Raw genomic sequence first — 14,337 nt, 5'->3', positions numbered from 1 at the left:
GAGAAACTTATCGAAATACGTGGAATATCTGCCGCTGCATTCCTGAGGAAGCACGAAACGCAACGAGAGGAGCAAGTTTTGGCCCGTGATCGAGCCACCTGATCGGGGATTCTAATTTGAAGCGTGCAACACGGGGAAAAGAAGGAGCGGCCTAAGAATAACAAACGCGCGCGGCAAAAGGAACGACACGCGCGACGAGGAAAAAAGGAACGAAGGAAGGAAACCTCCGAGTCGTTCTGAAGACGAGATCAAAGTTGAAATCGTTCGGGGGAGTGGGGAAAGACCTAGGACGGTCTCCGGAGCGAGACGAAGAGAACGTAAGTAAGCGCAAAACGAACAACACGACCGGATTCGCGACAAAAATTCTGACAAAGCGAAAGGAATTCAAAGGATAAGAGCGTGGAGGGAAAGAACGTTCGTCTGAAAGGGGACAAAAACGGATTCGAGCGTGGTGTGGACGGTAGAAAAAGCGTCGGCTCGTTTTGTTAATCAAAAGATTTCGACTCGGCTCGCGTCGCGTTTCGACTAATAACGAGCATGTGTGACTGCAAGGTCTAGCGTCGACCATAAAAAGGACCGACCAGCGGGAGAAAAAGTCGAGAGGAAGTTCATAGAAACCGATCATCGTGTACGGACTCGGACTGTCGAGAATTCCGTACACCCTCGTTCCTTTCTCGTGACAGAAAGCTACGTCTGCGAGGGTTATTCGAGTCTTGGAAGACTTTGAGGAACGTTTCAATGCGTGCAGGGAACACATTCGACAAATATGATTCGGTTTAGCGATATAATATCTTGAAACGACAGATCGATGACTGATTCCTCACCACGACCTCAATCGAGCCCCATCGAGAATGTATCCTTTGCCGCCATACCGCGTCGAAGTGATCGAGAGATCAATATCCTCGGGTAATCGCGATTTAAAATATTGTCAGAGAAACTGTCTGAAGTGTTGATTCGGATGTCAACGAGAGCACGAGAACGCAATCTCTATCGCGCAAGATCCTGAATGTTCATGCGGCGTCGATTCGACGTGGCCGTGTTTCACGCGTCAACTCAAACACCTGATTCTCGCCTGCCGCTTCGAGATGCGGTGCACGTCGGGACACGTGTTTCTGACGAGTTTGCTGATACTACTTCGAGCACGCCGAGCAAACGCAGCCCCGGAGGATTCACCTGAATTTCAGAACAAAGGTAAGTAGATTACCGTGACAATTTTGGGCTCGATGGAAGTAGAGCTCCTTCGGGAGATTCGTCTTTAAACGCAACACGGTCTACGCGTTCGTGTAGACTATACGGCAACTGCACTTATGTGGAATCCAACAATCGATTGGCAACCTTCTTGCGTTTCGATGGAATCGGGCGTGTTCTCTTTGTACGGTGATCCATCGAGAGAAAGGAAAAGAATACGATATGTACCGCGAACCTTTCCGAAGCTTATTTCGATGCGAACGAGCACAGTGACCTCGGCCCGATTTAAATAAGTTAGAAGTTAGGTGGCTCGAGCCATCGACAACGACCGGAAGGATTCAAATAGACTCGCACACCCGCATACAAACCTACTAAGTTTTCAGCGATTCTAGCGTCCAAGCTTTACGCGTGTATTAAGAAACACGAAGAACCGTCCCAAACGACGCACCTACTACTTCCTGTTTACAATCCAGTCAACCAGCAACAGATATGCACCTCTACATCGTCTTCTTCGATTTATTAATAATAGCGTTATTAATATTCGACGCCGAGCAAACAGGAGGCGACCGTCCCAAAAAGATGAGGAGTGTCATCGATGTTTGGATACTGCGGGACGTCCGATCGAATAATAGGAAGCGCCTTGGCGAATCTTGCCGGTAGATATTTTCGTCGCGAAGGCGGGCAAACACCACTCGGCTTCCGAAGCAAAAGAATTCACGCGATTTATTTTTGGCACCATAAAAAGGCGCCTGTTCATTTTGATATTGCTCGCCATCAGTCACGGCGTTCCGTCTCCGTGGCGCGGCCAATTTCTGAAATACATATGTATGTATACGAAAACGGAGCGTCGAAGAGGAAGGATCGTTCGCCATGCATTTCGGTGCAGTCGGGCGTTCCGGAACATCGGCGGAAGTTCCTCGCGCGAAAAGGAATGCGTCGCTCGCGTCGAGTGTCTTTTATAACTTTTAACCGAGAGGCCTTCGCAATAGGGAGGATCGAAAATTCGAAGTAATTCCAGAAGAGCCTTTCAACGCGCTTCAGATTCCAGGCTCGGTTCAAAATATAAATATGTTCCCGTCGTCGCGGGTAATAGATCCCCCGACGATTCCTTTATTCCTGCGAAAATATTTGGGGAAGACAACGTAAATACGAAGGCGGGATCTCTCGTCGATCCATCATCGTTCCTGTAGGTATCGCGGGAGGAATCTTTACATGTTTGTTTAACGGTAAACGTCAGCCTGAACGAGCTCCCGCGAAAGCAACACTTTCCGCGGAACGAAAGCACATAAAGTGCGTGCGCCACTATCCGCCCGAACATCTTGAGCGGCCTCGTTCGTAATCACCTTCCTCCTTCGCGCGCGCTAATCGAGCTACAAATTATCCCCCTCCTCCCTCGCGCGAACATCGTCCAAGAGGACCGTTTAAGGGCGTGTAATCGGATTGTTCCGTCAGAATGCTGTCCCGTTTCTGAAAGGTCGCTTCCACTGTTCGAAAGGTTCGATGAAGTTGCATATTATCCTCGAGGATAAACGAAAGAGACGATAAAAATTCGATGCATGTCTCGTGGGCACGATGCTGTACCGAGTTCAAAGAATTTGACGACGTCGAAAGGAATCGGTTTGGACGATGATACTTTTGAAGCACCGGGAACACCGGCCCCTTAAAGCGAACGAACTTTAAATAAGAAAACGGACGAGCTGCGGGGGTTCCAAGCGCAAAACGCATCGATGAAATTACCATACAAAGTGATCAGACGGGAGACCTTTATCTCCCCAACAACCCTTGGACAGAGTCACAAAAGGGTGCCGACGGCTCCGGGCGGCGTGGTGCGACGCAGCGGTCGACCGCTACGAGGGCGGCCGGAAAAGAGGGAGGTGCATCGCGGTGAGGGCTTTAATCTTACGCATACTTCTGCGTTCCTACGACTACAAATCGGCTGGGGGACTCGTGGGTGTCGGTCTAAATAATCAAGAGGCCTCGAGGTAACACATTGGTGAACGAGAGAAACCAGATACATATCTCGTTTAATACTTCATTTGACATTCAATGCCACTGGAAATGTATCTATAAAATATATAAACAATAACTGAATTATTCTTATATGAATATTATCGAGTTCTTATCCCAATACGCATGCGTTATAATAAGACAAATTATGATCCACTCAAATGAAATTTCAGTCACAGAAAAACCAGCACTAGTTTTCCGATTTTAGCAAATTATATCGTGTTTGGTGTCGTTTTGACACGAATATGCCGATGAAAGTTTTATCAGAAAATGACCAATAAAATACCATCAAAGTGCTAAAATGGAGGTAAAATATCGCAAAATGCTAGTCTCGTCATAGAAAGACTTCCAACGCGGTTTCGGAAATCATCCGTGTGCAGTGATCACGTTCGTCTTGTCATTTTTTACAAGTTGAAAGTCAATCGGTGGAACATTGTTGGTGTTTCATTTATGGTAATCGACGAAAACCCGAAACAGGCCCTTCCAACTTTCAAATTGTCCTTCAGTTTTGTCTTTTCAATAAGCTCTAGCACATATACCATATGTACGTAGGTGTCGCGTCGTATCGCTTCGAAAGGAACGGGAACAACCGTCGAATCGAAAAGCGTAGATGGCGACAGTTGGAATTATATTGGAAAACCGAACTTCTTTGGGGTAGGATAGCAACAGGTGTTGGCACGAGGAAGTAGAATTACGCGAGAATGGGATTGACTAAAGCCTGGATCGCCGCGGGTAGATTAGAAAGAGATATCGGAGAGGGTTGGCATGAATTTAATAAAACGTAATAACCCGGTGTTTGCGCGAACGATAATCGAGGGTGGCGAGTGGCAATGTAACTGGGACCGAGAACTCGAGACGATCCGAGGAATTCCATCGATCTGGCCCGTCGCAGTAGTCGACGACGCGACACGGCGCGATGCGCGAAACAAAAGGCAGGAAATTGTTCGACTGCGTGCAAGGCGTTATCGAGCGACTGAAATAGATTGGCGCCGAATAAAAATTCACAAATGAATTCCATATTGTACCAGTTGCTATCGCGCGGCGCCTCTTGGGTCGTGTTTCCACGTTATTCCGCTCGTCATATTCGTGGCTCGTAAATTATTTTAATGGCTGTTTTTAGATGCACGCAGATTCGATTCGCAAAAGACGAATGCCGGATCGGGCGAAGGGGCGGGTGCAACGAAAAGGGCCGGGGACAGGGGCACGAAAATAGACGACTCCGGCGGAAGCGCGGTTTCCCAACCTCGCGGGATACAAAAATATCAGGGTTACCCCTCAGCCAAGCATTATTTACATAACGATACACACTCGGACGTACATATTCTTTCTTCGAATATTTACCGATTTCCGTCGGGAAACGGAATTCTATTCTAAGATGCAACGATGTACAAGCGGCGACGGATTGTTTGGACAGGGGGCACGCGAGTTTATCCCCGTTCGGCCAGAATTAGGCTGACGATTCACGAAAAATCGTAATATACCTTTCAAGCGTCGTTCGAGCTCTGAAAAAGTCAATTAGCTGCGGGTAATTTCGGAGCAGGTCGCATCGGGCAAGCTTACGTAATGTACGCTTGTACATCACCGGTTTGCACGGTGATCGGAGCGTGGCCGTGTAACGCGGCGACGTAACGCTCCGTCGAGAAGACAAACTGGCTTCGGTCGTTCGCCTTTCAGCGGCGCGTTACGCGTCGCGGAAACACGAAAAAGCTATACCTACGGGATGGAAAATCGAAAACGTCGACGCTACCAGCAACATGGCCCGGCAACATCGAGCACGACCTACCGCTTATATCGATATTTTAATCTTTCCACTGGCGCACATATATATATATATATATATTCTCGGGCTCTGAATCGTTTCGAAATCCAAACGAATCCGGTCCAACGACACCGAGGATCGGGCCGATGCAACATCTTTCGCGACTTTCCGCGCGCCTCAGCCACGACGATTTAAACTTAGAATCGTCACGATGATACGAAGTTTCACCCACGGAGAAAATAGACGCGATACAGCGTGATCGCGCACGTGCGTGAGAACCGGTGTTAATGCACACCGCGGTATGCCATTGATGATAACTCGGTCATTCTCTCTTGGCAGCCATCTCTAACCTCCGTAGACCGTATCGCGGGTCTATATAGCGCGAATAATCCGATCCTCGTTCGTCACCCTCAACGGATACCTATGCAGTTATAGAATCGGAAATCGGGAACGTCGCCACGCGACGCTTTTAGTTTCGCCAATTAACCGTAGACTGTTTAATCGACGCGCGAACGCGTACGGCCTGATCCGTTGGTTCTCGAAACAGCCGAGAACGACGTAGGGAAACAGTAATGAGAACAATAGCCAGCCAACAGGACCGATACACCGTCGCACGCGGTGCGTGCATTGTGCTCAATTTCGACCCACAGCTATGTACGTATATATGTATGTAAGTACTCGGATGTACGATGGATGCGAGCAAGCACGCGCGACGACAGCTCCACTGTCAGGGAATCGCTTCATTAGTGGAGCTTTCTCCTTCGTTTCGTGTCACCCTTAACGAGACCGTCGAGTAGCCGACGAAAATGGATGAACGGACCCTTTCGTTGCATCGTCAGTCCTGCGGGTTAAATCATGTTTCCTTGAAAATCGTACGGCGTCGATAACGCCCCTTCAACTAGCTATTCTTCTCTGTAATGGTAATAAAAGGAATCAGGGGAATGATAATTAAGGGATATCTGGAAAAGGTAATTATGGGATATCTGTTAATTGGATAGTTCCTAACGCGATCAAAAGATAACGTTGTACGATCTATGTATATGCAGAATTACATCCGTACGGACTTGTACGTTGTTCCGCGAGGGTTAAAGTCTTTGCCATTTGTCCTGTTACAGCGCCGTTGAAGTTGGTCTGGGCCAGCGAAGGAGAAGACGTGGAATTACCGTGCGACATCACTCCGCCGACACCGACCGACGTTGTGAACATGGTGCTTTGGTTCAGAGATTCTGATGGAATACCTCTGTACAGGTAACATCATCGTCCGTCTCCCCAGACAAACGGAACTTTAAATTCAATGTTAATGCAGCGATATTCAAAATGGTCATTTCGTTGACCGTAAGTGGTGTGATACGAAAAAATATTGCCAACATTCGGCCCCTGCGAACGTTTCGTGGTTTTCGGTTCCGGAACATTTGAAACGCCATTAGCAAAACTAAAAGACACGAAGTGGGTTGCGTTTTTTTTTTTTCCTTTTTAATTTAGCAATCTTGTTCGAAGTATCGTGGGAAAGGAACGGTAGTAACGAGCGACGAGTACCTACCGTGTCAGACAGCGCAGTGTAACCCATTTTCGTGTGCCGATTTTCAGCAACTATGCTAGATAAGCGTGTTCTTTCCGCGAACATTTCGCGCTGCAGGGCTTCCTGTTTACGCGGCTACCGAGAACTAATCTCCGAAAGAAGAATGTCTACGGAGAACCCGAATCGCCGGATCTCGGCCACGCTTAATATTCGTAGATGCCATTGTTCTGAGATCGCGTCTCGAAATATCTCGACCCAAGCCTCCGAAATAGGGTCTCTCTTTCCGGGCAGCACACCGAACTTTCGTCTATTGTGCACCTCCGAACGGATGAAACCTGTCTCGCGTTCATTTCGATGCAAATGTTTCCCGTAGCACTCGATATCGAGACGTTCGATTAAAATAATCGAGGAGTGATTTAAATTTTCCGCTCGAAACGATCGTTCGTATTGGTCACGACGAATCGTTCCAGCGAAAGACGCACCTAGGTGGATCGTGTAACATAAATAAACAGGAGGAGATCATTTTCGAATTTCAAAGATCTTTTGGCATCGACCACTGGAATTTCTTAATCGTGCCGCACTCCCAGAAATACATCAGCCGATCGAACAGTATTCCGTACCGATGAATTCGCGCGACCAATACGTTCGGAGTTCGTTTATTTACAAAAGAGCGTTCCCCCGTAAACCGAGCCCGTTTACCGCGCGTAGCCGCTGTGAAGTAAAAAAAAATTTCCTCGAAAAAGGGTGAAAAACACGTGGGTCCAGAAACGCGAGAAGACCTTCGCGGCTAGGTCTGTTCCGCGTCAAAGGATGGTCGTAAAAAAAAAATACAACGGAGAAAACGACCGACATGCGAGACGAACGCAAAGCAGGTGGCTCCGTGACTTTACGGGTTCGGTTATTTGCACCGAAAGCGTTCCCATAACCGGCTCTGCTTGGAAAAAAACATGGAAATCCGAGCGAAGACGGGCGGGGTGGAAATGAAATGAAATGAAACGAGCCGTCGGACCAGCCCGTTTATAACCGGCGCCGCAATTTCAAGGAAATCGACTGCGAATTCGTTCTTTTCCCGTGTCGGTCGCCGCAGCGCCACGCTGATTTCCTCCTCGACATTGCGTAACGGTCAACCGTTCGCGGTGCATCTAAATTCGCTGACCGCGCGCTTGCCAAGTATCCTTTTTTTTCCGCCGCGAATAGAACCGCGTGCTAGAGTTAGTCACCGAAACATCGAAACTATTCTCAACCGACGATTCGCCGATGTTTACCAGCACGGGAAACGTCAACTCGATTCGCGTGACGCGACGTTCGATCGTTGACTCGACGTCGGTTGTCACCTGGCAACCTCGATCCTTTGATCTTCAGGTAGTTTAGTTAGATCGCGGTTTAATCGATGCAATATAATATCATTTCTGCAGCTTGGACGCGAGAAGCGGAGATCTCTCTTCCGCCATTCACTGGGCGGTCAGCGATGATCTGGGCAAGAGGACGTACTTTCAGATCGGGGACGGCCAACGAGCAAAGCTGAAAGTCACCAAAGTTATGTACAAGGACCAAGGAATCTTCAGATGCCGGGTAGACTTTATCGATTCCCCGACACGGAATTTTCTAGTGAATCTTACGCTAGTGGGTGGGTATATTGTTTAGTTGGTTTATACGACGTTTGAAGCTTGCGACGAATATGAGAGGAGTTCGCGATGATATATTTGTCCAGAGGAACCATCCAAGCCTGTGATATACAATGCCCAGGGGCGAGAAGTGACAGGAGTTGGCGGACCGTTTCTCCAGGGTTACAACCTCGCCTTGACCTGCCAAGTATCCGGAGGTAAATGAATTTTTATTTTCCTACAACGCGACCGTACGCTCGAGACGTGTTATTTGCATCGTCATGTATCGATATTGTTATACCAACTCCAGGACGACCAAGACCATCCGTGACGTGGTGGAAAGACGGCGAGATTCTGGACGGTGTCGTCGACACAGTTTCCATCGGTGCACCCAGCAAATTCACGGTGAACCACCTTTTCATCGATAAAGTGACGAGATCGTTGTGGGGCACCAAACTCGAGTGCAGAGCTCAATCGGCGCCAATGTCGGCACCGATCGTGAGGGAAGTTCCTCTGGACATTTACCGTAAGTAGCTCCTTATCGCAGCTGGATCGGGAATATCGATCCCACGATGTCGCGTTTCCAAAGCGACATCGAGGCGAAAAAAGTCGACGGAACATTTAAAAGAAAAAAAAAAACAACCGAAGCGAATCACGAGTGCCGCGTGAGGGTAACATCTGCTGGAAATAAAATAGAACGAATGTGCCGGCTCCTCAAGGTCGCTTCTTTGAATCCGAACGAGCGCTAAAAGCGATCGCGAACGAGTTAAGAAACGTGTTCCGATTCGCTGTACGCGTGCTCCGTTTCTTCGCTCGTTTTATTTCCGTTCTGTCGATGGCTTCGACTTCGACAAAAACGCCCCACCGGAAGGAACCGTACGAACACTCGACGTTACTCTCCCTGCTCCCGATCTTACGCAAGCTCCTCGTATTCCACGGGAGACGCACGGATTTATATGTGACGCAGTTCTTCGTTCATTCGTAAAGGCTGTCTCGGCAAGAACTTGAATTTCGAATCGCGCGCCATTTTCGTCTGTCGAATGGTGAGTCAGTCATATTTGGAGGCTCTTTAGTTAATACATTGACATTTATGAAAATGACTCGTTACACTTTGGAAGAACGTTCTTCTTGTCGCCAAGAAGTTACGATTTAACCTGTTTGGATTATTTCCTCAGGGACTTTTCGAAAAGTAAGGTCTATGCAAATCACCTGGAGACAATTCAGAGACTCAAAGAAGAAATTGAACGCCAAATTCGTAAAATCCACCGGCCCTTACTCCAAAACGTACTTCGAAATTTTGTCAAAAGAATACGTACCTACCACCAGACCAACGGTGGCCATTTAACCGACATTTTATTTCATGTTTAATGTCATTAATAACTCTCAAGATATCAATAATGAAATGTAAAAAAAAAACAATTAAATTAATATGTTTTTTAATTTATTTAAAATTCAAGTTCTTTCTGAGACACCCTTTACAATACCGTTACTGCCGTTGCTCTCTATGTATCGGTTGAAAGCGCCGGACATTCCAAGCAGAACGAAATATCGTTTCGATTCGTTCGAATGTCCTGCAGCATAGAGGTGCGCGTCGAAGAAAGAAATTTAAATATAGCAGGAGCGAGTGACCCGCAGCGGAAGCGAGATGAATTCCAACGATTTCGCGTGGACCTCCTTAACTCCTTTGACGGTCGCATTTCGTAGAATCGTCGTCCGAAAGTAAAAATACGCAGTTCGTTTTGCGAGCATGTGGGGCTCCCTCGACCCGTTATTTTTGCTGCGACGAGGCGCGTCACCGCAACGACCCGATTACGGGCTGCGTCGCGCCAGCAACATTTTTCGCGCGTTCGCGAATCCTCGAGGAATCAGCTGGGACAGGTTCGAAGGATAAAAAGTAGCTTTCGGTGGAAGATAAACGAAACTGGCGTGCAGTCGAGTTTCGGGACTATGCGTAGTATGAAAGTAAGATGCGATATCGAAGGGTCGTCTTTTTTGCAGTGAAGCCGGCGGTCGTGAAAATCATCCTGAGCGAAGAACAGATTTACGCGGGTCGACCGATCGCAGCGCGCTGCGAAACGTGGGGAAGTTCGCCGGCAGCCAGGATCGTTTGGAGGTTGGGCGAGCAGGTGATCGGCGAACCAAACGTGTCCACCACGCAGAGGAGCAATTCTACGGTCAGCAAGTTGGCGTTGGCCCTCGGGAAGGACGACGATGGCAAGGAATTAACTTGTCGAGCCGAAAATCCCAGATTTCCCGGTGGAAACCTCGAGCAAACGAAAGTGCTAAGCGTTGCCTGTGAGTCGTTCCTTTCTTATCGTGTGTCGTCGTTTTCGTGACAAATATTACTCGCCAAGCACGCCGCGACAAACTGTGTATCGAAATTCTCCGTCATTTATCCTCAGATGCCCCTGTGGTCGCCATTCACCTTGCTACCGGTTACGTTCTGGACACACTGAGGGAAGGGGATGATCTAAAGTTGGTCTGCAACGTGGAGAGTAACCCGCTTTCGACCAAGGTCATATGGTACCATAACGTAAGTACTCCCGATTCGCAATTTCACCGTTTATAGATACGAAACGACGCTATCGAGAGGATATTGTTCCAGGGTAATCGATTGGAGCACGACGTGGCCACTGGAACGTTGATTGCCTCGAACACGTTGACTTTAAGGATATTGACTCTGGCGCACGGTGGCCAGTACTCCTGCGGAGCGATCAATTCCGTGGGGGAGGGAGGCAGTCCACCGATCTTCATTCGCGTCAAATGTAAGTGAACTCTCGATGCTCCGTGGGTTCGTTATTCTGACGAGACGTGTTCTTTCGTAAGATGCTCCGAGATGCCGAGTGGGTTACGAGCGGCAGGAGATCGCGGCTAGTCGTCGCGAGACGGTGTCGTTGCGATGCGAGGTCGACGCGATTCCGACGGATGTCGTGAGATTCTCTTGGACGTACAACGGGACGCGCGGTGACGTGTTACCGATGCAGAACTCCAAAGCTCGGAATAACGGGCTCGTTAGCGTTCTCGAGTACACTCCTACCGCTGACACCGACTTTGGAACTCTCGCTTGCTGGGCAAGCAACAGCATCGGCAGACAAAGGACGCCCTGTATATTCAACATCGTACCGGGTAGTACGTACATACATACATATACCTCTTCGGTATTTGAAAACTAGAACGGCTCGCGTTTAGGCCGATCGCTTACGGCGTATAGACTACCAGAGCTTGCTGAATAATTAATTGTCGCGAAAGGAGTCCATTAGAATTACCTTCGATTTGTTTTCTCGAGTAGAAACCAACTTCCGCCTTATGTGTAGCTGGACGTATTCGAATGTTAAAGAAAGGTCTTCGAAGGGGGTTCCACGCGCAGACTGTGATACCCACGCACACTTTGTTTCTAATACACGTTGCGATTCGCAGAGGCACCGCAGCCACCGTTCGACTGTTCCCTGCAGAACGAGACCAGCTCGTTGGAAGTGAACTGTGTCCCTGGCGCGGATGGTGGTTCGCCGCAGTACTTTTTGTTGGAAGTTCGTGGTGCCCCGAGGAACCCCAGGGTCGTTCAGGTGAACGCAGCCACGCTTCACGCGCCCCAAAGCGATCAGGGAGCGGTCGGAGAAGTGCCGGCTATATACCAAGAAAAGAATATGATGCCCAATTTTCAACTGCACGATCTTGAACCTGGCGTCGATTACACGTTATACGTGTACGCGGTAAACGGTCAAGGCAGAAGCGAACCTGCGCTTCTGGAGCACGTTAGCGTGGTTGAACCGATCGGTGGAAGATTGGAGAGAACCGGGACTGGAATCTTCTTGGACGATCTGAAGAAAGCGTTGCCGAACGCCAACTCGGAGAACCTGATCATCGTGATCGCCCTGACAGGTACAGGTAAACGAACATATCGTTGTTTACAGTTTTATTACCGAAAGACGAAAGTTCGTGTCGTAATAGGTACTTATGCCGTCGATGTAGTTCCAATTAAAAGAGATTAACAATATTTCGCATCGCAGGAGCGGTTGCTTTGATCCTGATTGGCATCGGTGTGATCATTGGACTGGCTATATGCAGAAGGAGAAACGGTTCCCCTGTCAAAGATGGTCCGGACGATTTCACAACCCCTACTTACGTCTCAGCTCAAAGAATCGAGCCAAGGATCAGATACTCGGGCGATGGCAGACGTTCCCAAAGAACGAGTCTATACGTCGAGGATAGTCGAAACGGTAAATCACTCCTCAACGGCCCGGTAATAAATTTAAGCCGATCATTGAAACATACGATTTCTTCCTTTTCAGAACCGGATCTCCTGCAAAGAGTCGAGATCGATATGCACAACTAACGTACGAAGATGTTAGATTTTGTACAGCTAGGAGAAAACACTTTGATGTATCTATTTATCGTTATGTATTATACACGCTACTCGCGACGTCCTCTGTAGATATAAGCCGGGCGGAAGTGCCTATTTTCGTAGATGTAAGACGTAGCTCGATAAGCCATAGGAAGGAGCAAGGCAGTGCATTATGCGCCCGATCCGGTGATCTAACACTATTTCCAGAATACCTGTACCTGTGCTTTACGATCGTACTCGTGAAAGTGTCTCCTAAAGCGTCCGATACACGACGGCTTTAAAGCTTTATTTATTAGGTTCTTGCACTCCGTACTGTAACTTACGTGCCATTTTTACCAGGAGCGAGCAAAGCGCATCAAAGTATTATAATGGAGGGACGCGAATGTCGGTCGTACCCTTCTCGTCATTGACGCTTCAGCGGAAGCTTATCAGTTCCCGTAGACGTAACGATATCTACCTTTAGTAAAAACGCGTAAAATGTACAGATATTTTTACAATCCTCCCCCTCTAATATAAGACGCAATTCCTACGCCCAGGAATTCTTTCCAATCGCGTGGTCGAATCGAAGACACGACCGATAGAAAAGTCTCGAGAAAACTGAAACGCTTATCTAATTACATGTGTACATAGCATAGAAAACACGCAGAATCGTATTATTGGCAATCCAACGGCCGAATAAACGTTCATATAACACACGCGACTGTTTGTGTTTGATGTTTACCCATCTGTGGCGTGCAGTAAAAGAAACAACTATACACATATGTATGTACCTACATATTTCGTACTCGATGCCTGCTATTTCACGATGTTAAATATTTTATCCTATCAATTCACTTTTTCTAAAAAAAAAAAAAAAAAACGCCGTCTGCTTGACCGTCGATATTGTTTGTTATCGTTAAAAAACGTGCGGTGCGCGATACTTCGATAGCGTCCGCTATAAACAATTTTGCAAAACTCGCCGACTCTTGCCCGTGGTCGCTCGATTTCACCGATATAAATAACAAACAAGGGCTATTCGACAGCATCCGGTATTCGTAAACCATGCGATACTTCCGGCGAACGAGGATCAACGGGGTGCGTTGGACCCAAAATAAACCGTGCCGTTCGTCACGGTACCGTGGCTCTTGTAATGAAGAGCCACTCTTTTAATCGGATCTTCTTTGAGTCTGTGCGCGTCGACTGGTCGGTGGTGATCGCGATCCGTGAACAACCGTGGACCAATCGGAACGGCGAACCAAAACATCTCGCACGATACGATTACTCGGATTATTTGTGCGTCGGATAGGGTGCTCGCACGAACGGTTCTTCAAACAAATAACACGAATTCGATTACCGAATCGCATTGCATCGGTGAGTGTGGGCAGACGCGCACAAATATCATCCGTGTCTCCGAATTTATTTCGAACGGGTGTATCCGAAGCGTAATTCGAAAAGTCTGCAAGCTGAATTCCGAGCTGACACCGACCACCAACGATATCTAGGAAACGGATCGTCGATTCGTTTTGACAAACAACGCGGATGGTATGTTCGATCGCGTGACGTTTATTCATTATTTACACGGCATACCTCGTACATATAAAACGCATTAATTGCGACCAGTAGGTATCGCGCGTCGTTATGGCCGAGTTGCAGAAAATTTACAAATTATAATGCGCGCAATTACCAGTTCGATTCCAATTACCTGTCCGCGTGTAGGCACGCAGCAATTTATATCGAGCGTCGCGGACCGAAATTATATGCGGTACGTTGATTTATATGTAAATGCGCGGTGTCGTTATATCGGATTAGGCCACGTTCGAGCGCAAAAGTGCGGAACGGTATAAAAAAAGAAAAAAAAAACGGCTGGAACGATGAGATTCCCTCGATCGATCCTACTTTGCATTCATCGTCATCGGCGCCACGCGAAGCGTTTTCCATT

The 14,337-nt window shown here is 47.9% G+C and overlaps 1 protein-coding gene across 1 annotated transcript; it reads left to right on the top strand.

Annotated features, from left to right (window-relative positions):
- The first annotated feature begins 1,085 nt into the window (after positions 1-1,085).
- Positions 1,086-12,410, top strand: LOC107194584 (hemicentin-2-like). Its single transcript, XM_015584225.1, has 12 exons — positions 1,086-1,191; positions 6,070-6,202; positions 7,889-8,100; positions 8,185-8,295; positions 8,388-8,603; positions 10,076-10,372; positions 10,480-10,610; positions 10,683-10,842; positions 10,904-11,206; positions 11,495-11,962; positions 12,085-12,294; positions 12,367-12,410. The coding sequence occupies exons 1-12, from the start codon at positions 1,086-1,088 to the stop codon at positions 12,408-12,410; spliced, it is 2,391 nt and encodes a 796-aa protein (XP_015439711.1).
- Positions 12,411-14,337: the final 1,927 nt, after the last annotated feature.

Source organism: Dufourea novaeangliae, unplaced genomic scaffold, assembly GCF_001272555.1.
Source record: "Dufourea novaeangliae isolate 0120121106 unplaced genomic scaffold, ASM127255v1 scaffold8, whole genome shotgun sequence".
Classification (NCBI taxonomy): domain Eukaryota; kingdom Metazoa; phylum Arthropoda; class Insecta; order Hymenoptera; family Halictidae; genus Dufourea; species Dufourea novaeangliae.
Note: the sequence above shows the minus strand (reverse complement) of the source record. Positions and strands in the feature narration are given on the sequence as shown.

Bases quoted from the DNA above. Each gene is read 5' to 3' on its own strand.
- LOC107194584 (XM_015584225.1), top strand. From the start codon at position 1,086: ATGCGGTGCACGTCGGGACACGTGTTTCTGACGAGTTTGCTGATACTA. The intron at 8,604-10,075 runs GTAAGTAGCTCC...TCTTTTTTGCAG, and splicing joins AGTTCCTCTGGACATTTACC to TGAAGCCGGCGGTCGTGAAA. The intron at 11,963-12,084 runs GTAAACGAACAT...TTCGCATCGCAG, and splicing joins GATCGCCCTGACAGGTACAG to GAGCGGTTGCTTTGATCCTG.